The sequence below is a fragment of the Corythoichthys intestinalis genome, chromosome 15 (genome assembly GCF_030265065.1).
Source record: "Corythoichthys intestinalis isolate RoL2023-P3 chromosome 15, ASM3026506v1, whole genome shotgun sequence".
Taxonomy (NCBI): Eukaryota; Metazoa; Chordata; class Actinopteri; order Syngnathiformes; family Syngnathidae; genus Corythoichthys; species Corythoichthys intestinalis.
Window position 1 is genome coordinate 32,576,096 of NC_080409.1, and position 11,379 is coordinate 32,587,474.

An 11,379-nucleotide genomic window follows, 5' to 3' on the forward strand; every position below is an offset into this window, starting at 1 on the left:
TTTACTTTCTTACTGTTGGGCTAGTATTATACTTTGTACTAGTCTTTTTCCTATTTTGCAAAGGTAAGCAACCGCCTGACAAAGCCTTGATAGCAATGATTTTACATCCAATTATGTAGCTCTTTGGGGGGGGTGTATATATATATATATATATATATATATATATATATATATATATAAAAACGGGGTGGTATCGGTATGGTATCGGTATTGGCCGATACTGCACAGCCAGGTATTGGTATCGGGGCCAAAAAATGGTATCGGAGCAACACTAGTAATAATGTGGTAATAATTTCATACATAGGTCGCTCCAGAGTATAAATCGCACCCCCAGCCAAACTATGAAAAAAAACCTGCGACTTATAGTCCGAAAAATACGGTAGTTTTGTTTCTTTTGACAATGCCATTGTATTTCTGGATTATTTTGATACCTTTTACCCCTTAAAAAATATATATGTATTGATATTTAAAAGGATATTTGTACATCTACATTTTTAATTAAAAACACGATCCTTTTCAACCGATTCTGATCCTCTGAAAAATGGTGTGATCCCTTTAAATAATAATAATAAAAAAAATACAAATTCCTTTTGCAGCAAAAATGAAAGTTACAAATAAATTACCTTTGAATATTTTGTTTTACAACAATAAAATGCGGTAAATTGAGCCATCTTGCTTTGATTTTCTTGACTGTTTTGCTGTCACGAGACATTCCTTTGTTCTGCAAAGTACTGTATTGATGTTGTTGTTGTTTTTTGCAGTACAGGTAGTGCCCGGGTTACGACGGACCCAACAAACGCAATTTCGACTTTACGACACCTGCGTCTCGTCGTTTTATTTTGGCGCAGGAAGCGTAGAACAAGAAGCGAACGCAAGTACAGATGCGCCCGCCCACTTCACGCACAGAGCAGCCGAGTGGCAGAGGTGACAGCTTGCACGCACATTTGTTGCTTGTGAAGGATCCAGAGGCGACGGCTGTATATAACCCCTTTTGTACTGTTTATAGAGCGTTTTCCAGAGTGGTCGAATACTTGAAGCGAGTTTATGTGATTGTTTTCGATGATGTGCAGACGCTAACTGATACATGCTAATCGTTTGTAATTTGCATCAGCAGCTACTTGTAAATGCAAATTTGAATTGCTGTTATTGAAGATGAGACTGATTTAATTTCTTTTTTTAATAGTTTCATTCTGCAAGTGTTGATGTCATTGAGCAGCTGAATGAAGTCAGCAAACCACATGGACGTCTGCTATCGTCATTTCGGAGCTTAGCTCACCGTCTAGCTAGGACGTCTGGGCGAGGACAGTACAATGACGTATAATACAAGTTTTTGGATAGTTTTTCTTTCTTTTTTTTTTTTTTTAAGAAGGTGTTTTAAGATATTTAAAGGGTTAATTCCGACTACCGCGGAAATCTGGGTTACATCACCAGCGCAGGAACGGAACTCGTTCGTAAACCGGGGACTACCTGTATGCTTATAACCTTGGATGATTTTGTTGCTTGTAGTTATGAACTCATTCACTACCACAGACAGTTCTCGACATCAAATCCATTTCAACTGGGAATCCTGGCATTGAGTGATCACGTTTCATTGCCAGTGGCGGCAAGAGATGTCAATCCAATTTGACTTGGAGGGCAAGCAGCGATATCATTGGATTGGACATCTATCGCCGTCGGTGGCATCCAATGAGTAAATAAGTTAAAAATAGCAATATATGCATTTAAAAACGCCATCTTTTTTCCTCATTAGCTGCCAGCCCCTCAGAGCCAAAATGAAATGGACATCTATCACTGTTAATGACAGCCAATGACTTCAAACGTAAAGAGTGTCCTACCCCGGGCCGTTGCTGTCCTGGCGTCGGGTGGCGCCCCCATCCCGCGTTCCCTCGGCACCACTTCGCCTGCCCTGTGTCTTTTTGGCTTGCAGCTCCACCACTTCGCCCTCGTCCAGCGCATGGTGCAGCCGGTAGTTGACAGTCTTGAGCAGGAGGAACATAGCGGCGATAACGCCACAGTAGATTCCCACTATGACCATGGTGGATGGCAATGCCTGCCGAGAGATGGGTAAATTGTGCTTTACACGACAAACTTGAAACATTTGCTTCGTTGAGTGATTGTGTCCAATGCAATAGTGAAATGTCAAATCTATGACATTCAAAACAGGAGATACAATCAAAAGTTTTAGAATCAAATTAGTGACTCATCGACAACTAATCCATGATCGAATTAATCGACACATTTATTTTTCGTGGGCACCCACAGTATTTTACAACAAAATTGTATTTGTTCATATATAAGTCGCACTGGGTCATACAAGTTGCAGGTCTGAAAAGCGGGGTCAGGAAGTAGTGGCTTCAAGTCCCAAAATTGCAGTAAGTCAAGTAGGCATGTGCCGGTATGAGATTTTTGACGCTACAATAACCTTAAGCAGAAATACCACGGTTTCACGTTAACACGGTATTGCAATTATAAGCAGTGTAACGGTACATGTATTTGTATTGAACCGTTTCGGTATGTGGTGTTCGGTTCGGAACGGAGGCGTACCGAACAAGTTTCTGACGTAACGTAACTAGTGCTGTCAAATTTACCGCGTTAACGGGCGGGAATTAATTTTTTGAATTAATCACGTTAAAATATTTGACGCATTTAACGCAAGCGCGAAATGACCCGCTCATGCATCCCAAAATCCAACTGTTACGTCCCATGGACGGCTCGCTAAGGGCGTAACATAAAGCGAGCCACACACACACAAGTTGCAAGTGGACACAAATTTATTCACACAAGTTGAACTCGCAATGAACAAAATATGCAAAATGTGGAAGAAGCTGGCTTCAGCGTAAGCCCAGGCCAAAACAACAAACAAAATGAAACTACACCTAAACCCCACCCGCTAAGTAAACCCTGATCGTAAAAAGGAAATAACAAAAAGACGGCAGTTTATGCCTACTACTACGGTGCTCTTATTTACAGTGGTGAACAAAAACGATCCAATAACGAATGAACACAAAAGACCTCACCGAAAAAGCGGAAGTGTAACAAAGTAGCGATCAAATGCACAGGTGAATAAATGGCGAGCAAACAGCTGGCGAGGAGAGGAGGTACGCGGCACGTATGCTGTCAAATGCGAAGTCTCAGAGTGTTGACAGCGCCTTGTTTTTGAAGTTTGCACCCTTCCTCGGGTGGCCCATCAGCGGCGGCGGCGGCGTCTTCCCATCCGGCGTCAATCAGAGTACGCCACGTTGGGAGGGGAGGCAGCCAGCTGGGGGACGCGACGATTAGCTGACTGACAGTCTCAAAAAAGATAACAATTAAACGGGCAGGGCTCTCGCACCACTCAGAAGTGCAGTGAGAAGCGTGGGTAACGGTTAAATGTAAACATGGAAGAAAAGCAGGTTGGGGAATTCAAATTAAAAAAAGAATATAGATGGAACAACTCTCAGAAAATGTAAATAAGTTGGTTTGCCTCAGCGACTGGCTAGAGGATGAGTAGAGAAGAGGGCCACATTTATGTGTACACTACACACACTTTGCACACATTATAAATAATTAGGGCTGTCAAAGTTACCGCGTTAACGCGCGGTAATTAATTTTTTTAATTAATCACGTTAAAATATTTGACGCAATTAACGCACATGTCCCGCTCAGACAGTATTCTGCCTTTTGGTAAGTTTTACAGTAAGATCTTTTGTTCTGTCTAACAGCGAACTCTTGTGGTCATTTTGCGACATGGTTTATTGCTTTCTTGCCAGTTCAATATGGCTGCACGACGTCTCGGGCTGACGCCTACGTTGTAATGTTGTGCTTCTATGATCCTTGGACAAGATTTGTCCGTAAGTATGGTTGTTGTATAGAATGCACATATTATGTTAGTAAGCGAAATGTTATATTTTTTGTATGAGACGCTTTTTGTTTCTGTTTAGTGAACCTGTATAGTGTGCTAAGCTAACGTTGTTGCTAATGCAATGCTTGTGTACTTTTTTTTGTAGTTACACGACGGTCTAAAGAGGACAATGGTTTGAGGCCATTTTATTAATAAATCAGATGAAAAAGGAAGAAGTCTGATTATTAAGGCGTCGTTCACCAGCTGTCTAGCTTTGGAAAAAGTAGACGCTTCGGAGTGAGGACAGCATAGACAGATTTAAATGAGTGAAATGCCCACTACAGTCCTTATGTACCCTATGTTGAATGTATATATCCATCTTGTGTCTTTTCTTTCCATTCCAACAATTTATTTTACAGAATATATATATAATTTACAGAAAAATATGGCATATTTTATAGATGGTTTGAATTGCGATTAATTACGATTAATTAATTTTTAAGCTGTAATTAACTCGATTAAAAATTTTAATCGTTTGACAGCCCTATAAATAATATTTTTTTGTTACTGTTTTAAGGCTCTGTTGTGTGTTTGTTTTTGCAGAGAAAACGAAAATGTCTTCAACAGAAAGAATGTTAATGTTAATGTCATCTTGTGAATTTATTGTTATAATCAACAAATACAGTACTTATGTACAGTATGTTGAATGTATATATCGTCTTCTGTCTTATCTTTCCATTCCAAAAATAATTTACAGAAAAATATGGCATATTTTAGAGATGATTTGAATTGCAATTAATTAATTTTAAAGCTGTGATTAACTCGATTAAAAATTTGAATCGTTTGACAGCCCTAAATGTAACCCTTACTTTTCGAGGCTGTGGTCATAAAGTTAATATGAGAAACTTGAAACTGTTTAGTGTTGCAACTGTTCAATTTTGCACATCAGATATTTGTTTAAAGAAAAAGTCTAAGCCGATGTTATTTATTTTTGTTTTTCAAAATATCTACGTACATTTCAGAATATTGTATTTTCTATTTTTGAGCAGAATTCTAGCTTTGTATAGGCTAATGTTCCTATTGTTGAAAGCACAAAAGTGTGTAATAAACAACTAGCACATTTATATTTTGCATTTTGTTTTCTTACTGTAGCGAAAATGAACCGAACCGTGACCTCAAAACCGAGGTACGTACCGAACAGAGATTTTTTTGTACCGTTGCACCGCTAGCAATTATAGCTCTAAAATGTGTTATTTTGAGATGTATGGGTTAAAAAAAAAAAAAGAAAAAAAAAAAACACTTTTCCATTCAACAGGGTTTTTTTTATTTTTCACAACATATTTGTGAATTGGCAGATGTTTACAATGGCGTCAGACTTTACAAAAGTAGGCTAATGGTAGAGGAGAACCTAGGTAGCCGTCTTGGCATGCTAACTCGCCCCGTTGCCTGCCTCGTTGACAAGCTTACGTTATAGTATTTGTTTTACCATCGCTAGAAACACTAAACCAGCTTGAGTGAGCTCTCGTAGCTGATGGGAAACGTTCATGACAGCGTTTGCTTACCCTAAACTTTATGTAAAGTGACGGATGATGCCCATGTAAAGTAAAAATCATGTTGGAGGTGTTGCCTGCACGTCGGCTGAACTTCCTCCTGTAAGCCTCAGCCGTCTGTTTCTTTTCGGTAGACGAAGTACTCCCATACTAGCAACTTTTTCTATTTTTGCGGGGGGAAAAGCTCAGGTGTCGTGTCACTGACAGACACAGGACAGAGCTACAACTGGAAGGGGATGGGTGAGCACTGCCGATCCAAGCCAAGTATTTCTCGCTACATTTTGGGACCTCAAAAATGGCTAATACCTAAATATGGTATGAGGGAAAATTTTAGTGGTTTTGATATCGTGGCGTTCTCATACCACGGTATACCTTGAAACCGGTAACCGGCACATGCCTAAAGTCAAGCAAACGATTGTCGAAAGACTCAACAGCTATTTTGATTGTCATCGTTTGAAGATATTTTTGAACAAAAAATTGTCCAATTACTTGTTTTTATTTATTTATTTAAAAGAAAAGAACTACATTGGTACCTCTACTTACAAAATTAATTGGTTCTTAACTTGAAAAGTTAGTAAGTAGAGAGACGCGTTTTCTATCTAAATGCCCTAATCTGATCTTTTATAATGCATAAAAATGCATCAAAATATGTAACAAATAAATGTTACAATTAGATTACTGAACAATAAACATAAAATCAGAGTTGTGCATAATGAAAAAAAACAAAAAACAAAAAAAAACAAGAATAGAGAATAAAAAATACATTTATGTAAAGCTGTCGGAACAAGACGGACGTATTAAGAGGACGTTGGGATACACTCATACACATACAGCAGAGGTCCAATTGGCAACATTGGCAATAGCCAATGGCAGAGCAGCTATATGTATGCTACGTTTAGTAAACACTGGGAGCTGCGAGTACCAGCCATACTGTATTTTTGCCTTCCGTATCCTGAAATTTCTTTTGTAAAAATAGGCAATATTTTCCCATTAAGGCGTGTCTTAACCTGAAAATTCTGTATGTAGAGACATTCATAAGTAGAGGTACCACTGTATAAGTCAGACATGATTTCCTTTGACAGGCCACACAAAACAATTTGGCGGGCCGGACCTGGCAGGAGGGCCTTGAGTTTGACACCTGTGGTTTTGATACTATTGACTCCAAATTGTTAATATTATTAATTTGATGAAAAACACACGCACACAAACTTGTACTTCATTTAATTAATAAATATCATTTTATTTAAAAAAAGGAAAGAAACTACATACTATTACGTTAATTGTATTATTTGAATTATATTAAGTCGTTTTTACTTTGAATATTTCATACTTTTCCATGAGTAAAAACAATGAAAGAAAAAATATTAAGCTTTCTGTAATCATCAGTGAACAGATGATTATCTTTGCAATGAAATAAAGTCACATCTGCTTTTCCTTTGGAAAAAAATAATTGTTACAGTCTCATAGTCCAACTTTTTGCAGCACGTAGTTTTTGGTTCAAGCACTTTAAATTGCTAAGCCCAGAGTAACTATTTGTAAATAATGTGATTTATGGATGAGCGATTAGTCGACCAATTAAAAAAACAAAAAGAAATGGTGATTACTTGACTGTCAAAACAATCGTTTGTGGCACCCCAAATCGCATTCAGCCATCTATGCATTCATAACGTTTGAACTTTTTTCAAATCCGGAATACCCTGTGCATCATTTGGTGGCGCTATTAGCTATGACTCAGGTTATAAAATGCAGAGCTGACTGCTGGATTTCCACTCTCGGAATAGAAGGCGAGCCACAAACTAATTTGAAACACCCTCAATATAGAAGTCTGTATGCCCGAGAAACTGACACTCGGGCCGTGCTAATAGAAATGTTCATCAGTGGTGATGGTTCCAAAGGCTTTTCATGAACTGAGTGCTTGCAATCTTCCAGTTATGTTCATTTCCCAGGAAATAGCAATTCTTTTCATCCTTCCCAAATGTGTCGAAATTGAATTATTGTAAACCCCATCATGAAACAAAATAAACTCTCTTTGTAGCTCAGCTAAGAATAAGTTCAAAATATTTCTCACCACTGCTTTCGCGATCATTACTGTATGTGTCAAAGTGAACCAGATAAACAAAGACTGTGGGGGGTGTGGGGGTGGGAAGGGTAAAACAAAACAAAACAAACAAACAAAAACAGCTGACTGTTAGATGCTTTTCAAAGTCTCAGAACATCCGTAAAGGAGGACAATCACTGGATGAAAGTGTGAATGAATTAAAACTTTTCGATTCGCTCTAAAGGCCTTTTGGGTCAAGTGTGAATTAGACTGTTATTTTGTCATTTCATTTATCTCAGACAAACAATCTTGTGTTGTTCTATATTTTGATGGAATGTTATACTATCAAGTGTATCGAAGAGTGTGTCATATTTTGTAATATTTCTAATAGGGATTTCCCGATCACACATTTTTGCATGAGAGTCCGAGTCGCTGATTTCGAGGAGCTCCCGTACAGAGTCCTGATACGATACCTCGGAAATGTATTGAGGGAGAAAAAGCATATTTTAATGCCTTCACCAGCCAGTTTGGACATTATAGCCATATAAAATGTTAGCGAAAAGAACATTCACAAATCCCTTATTTTTTGCAAGTCAGCTGTGCAGCACATAAAAAGGTTGCATACAAAAGAAATTAAATTTAAAATTTTTTTACAACTGAAACCGAGGGCAAGAAGGAAAAAAAAAAGGTAATTTTGAAGACATTTCCACAAGAGTTGTCCTGACTAGTCGACGTCATCTATGACTTTAATGTGTCGACGAGCACACCATCCTGTCAACCATTCATAAAAGGTTAAAAAAATATATGCGTGGAAAGTTGAGAATGGTGGACGCTCGGGATTCAAGCGGGGTAAGCGGCACTATGCCACAAAAGTGCACCAGTGACCAAAGCATGGACTTATTTCAACGAAACAAAGGAAGGTACACTGTATACTAGGGCTGCAGCTATCGAATATTTTAGTAGTAGATTAATCGATGGACTAGTTAGTTCGAATAATCGAGTAATCGGATAAGGAACATGAAAAATTAAAATACCTTAGCCTAGCCTCAAACGGTATACTTTTTTTTTTTAAATGAGGATGTACAACAAAAGAACAATTGGCTAACTTGCGTAGAAAAAGTCTAGCTAGCTCGCTAGCTAGCTTAAATGCTATAAAATCCTAAAGTCTTTTTCACAATGCTCTTGACAAATGGTTCGGATACATATTCCCACAAAAAAACGACTGAATATATCTATAAACTAAATTATGGATGCATTAAAAAAACATTAGCTCAAACAAAAACTTAGCTTACGTTGGTCTTAACCAGGAAGTAGAAGTTGGATTTAGCCGTGTGAAAAGAGGCAGCCCAGAAGGCAGTGTATCCACCCTAATCAATAAAATTAAATGCAAACACTTTCAAAATAAACCATTACAACGCACTTTAATTAAACGAATACTCGAAGCAACAAAATTTAATTCGAATATTTTTTTCTAATCGAATACTCGAGTTAACGATTAATCATTGCAGCACTACAGTATTAAGCTTGCATACCACGCCGTGAAATGAACACCTGAAGCGCCGTCATCCAGGTATAATTTTGGAAGACGACAGAAGACAACAAGCTGGCGGAGCGTAAGTCGATATGACGATGACTTTTTTTTTTTTTCATTCAAATTGCCTTTATGTGGGTTGTACGACTGAGTATTAGGGGCTAATGTCGGGCTTATGTAGTGGAATAAGCAGCTAAGTACTTTACGTAGCGCATTGCCACCTCCGTTAAAATCAACAATAGTGACGTTTCTGGGTTATACTGTCCTACCGTGTTGGTCCTCATTATAGTAGAGAAGACGGAGTAAATATAATCTACACAAAGAAACTGTAACCCGATCGACTCACAGCCTCGAAAAGTAAGGGTTATATTACGTCAGAAACTCGTTCGGTACGTGTCCGTTCCGAACCGAGCACCACGTACCAAAACGGTTCAATACTATTACATATACCCTTAGTAAATATATGAAAAAGAAAGTCTCGACCAGACCTGGATGTCTGCGATTTCTGCATCGCGACCCTTGTTATATTACCATGTTTCACCCATAAAATCCCCCCAAAATCCGTCTGTGGCCATTCACAGCTGTGTCTTGACACTCAGTAATACATGCTACATGGAGTTTTTGTATCGAAAAGAGGTAATTACGCGGTAATATCGCGTTAAAATCGTGGCGTCTTAAATTCTGCTCTCGTGTGCTCTTACCTCCAGTTAGGGTTTTGCTGTTTTTTTGTTTTTTTTAAATGCCCTCCTGTTAAAAAAATTTCTTCCCCCAGAAAATTGAGATTTTAAGCTTTCTAGTGATGTATTACACATGCATATCGGACAATTTTGAAATTTGGCCAAATTGGTTGTCTCATAGTGGAACTTCAAGTCACCTGAGTGTTTTGCGCCATATATACAGGGCCCTCCATAATGATTGGCACTCCTGAAAAAGATGTGTTTTTTAGCTTCTAATATTTTTTTTAATTCAAATAATATGGGACCTTAATGGAAAAAAAGAGAAAAATCCAACTTTCAATACAAGTGCATTCATTCAGTGGGGAAATATATAATGTGTGTCACAATTATTAGCACCCCTGGTGTTAATTCTTTGTACAACCCCCTTTTGCCAACAAAACAAGATCTGGGGACTGAGATGGCCATGATGTCAAATAATTTTTTCTTTATGTGGGATTTTTTCCCCACTGAATGAATGCACTTACTTGTATTGAAGGTTGGATTTTTCTCTTTTTTTCCATTAAGGTCCCATATTATTTGAATTAAAAAAAATATTAGAAGCTAAAAAACACATCTTTTTCAGGGGTGCAAATAATTATGGAGGGCACTGTATATGTGTGTGTGTGCGTACCAAAGGTTAATATTGTGTGTTGTTTTTTTGAATGACCAAAAAGTCAGTTGCCTTGTAAAGTTTCAACACACACAAATGAACAGTTTATATTTCTATATCAGTCCAAATCCAATTTACAATGCAATTTGGAATAATAATTTGTAGTGTTTCTCACAACAGATGGCAATATTCAGGCATTTTTTTCCAATACTGTATTTTCCAAGTGTTTTGATCCTTAATATGTACATCTTTTTCGCTAATAGTTAAGTAACTCAAGGCTATTCGGGTTCTGTATCAATAAGACATTAGAAGAAGGCGTCAACTTTGATTTTAGTTACTTGAAACAAGCTCTGCTGGGGATAAAAATGTTCAAAGCGATGGTCTTATTTAATAACAAAGGGCTCCGTAGTGTTGTTGGACTTTAACGGCACATTACATTATGTACATTCCAGATAATAGACAGAGTCCAGAGAGGCGTCTATGTAGTGTCCCAGTGGCCGCTGACCTGGACAGGCAACCGCGAGCTGGGGGGCTCGAACTGCTTTGTTTATCGAATAAAATGGCGGGGTTAAAAAATATATAAAGATTTGAGAGCTCACCATGTATAGCGTGAAGGGAAAGCATAGTAGGAAGAGCCAGATGTAGAGATGGAGCGCGTTGACGAACGTATTCTGGTCGGGGTCGTAGTACCATCCGCCAGTGATTGAAGCCCAGACCCCCTGCCTGAGGATCTGGAGGGTCTGCGAGCCCATGGCTTGCTCGAGTGGACCGACGACGTGAAGCACCGAAGCCGGCGACGGTGACACTCAAGCCGACGACGACGACTAAAGGTCGGACGTCGCCGTGTTGTTGGTCGGGGACGCTGGCCTAGGCATCTTCTACCGCCGATAGCTAGCCCCAGTCAGCCAAGCCAAGCCGGGGAGCTTGGCTTGTGCTTTGAGTCCTCCGCCGGAGGACCGTGCTATCCCACCACGCCCTGCGAGCACGGTCTTCTTCGTGGCTTTCGACGCGTATCACGCAAAGAAGAGCGCGAGGAAGGATATTTATCTGGGACACATTTCTTCATAATTAGACTAAAACATGCTTAAATATGCTAGTAGTAGGATATATATTG

At 38.8% G+C, this 11,379-nt stretch overlaps 1 protein-coding gene across 2 annotated transcripts in view; it reads right to left on the bottom strand.

Moving 5' to 3' along the window:
* pcnx1 (pecanex 1) overlaps nucleotides 1–11,271 on the bottom strand; it is a 104,914-nt gene extending 93,643 nt beyond the window's left edge. For both annotated transcript variants that reach the window (XM_057860366.1, XM_057860367.1), the window contains exons 1-2: nucleotides 10,865–11,271; nucleotides 1,836–2,050 (exon numbers count right to left, since the gene is read on the bottom strand). In XM_057860366.1, the coding sequence (XP_057716349.1) occupies nucleotides 1,836–2,050; nucleotides 10,865–11,017 (368 nt within the window). In that variant the 5' untranslated portion in view covers nucleotides 11,018–11,271. The remainder of the gene's footprint in view (nucleotides 1–1,835; nucleotides 2,051–10,864) is intronic.
* Between the last annotated feature and the right edge of the window lie 108 nt (nucleotides 11,272–11,379).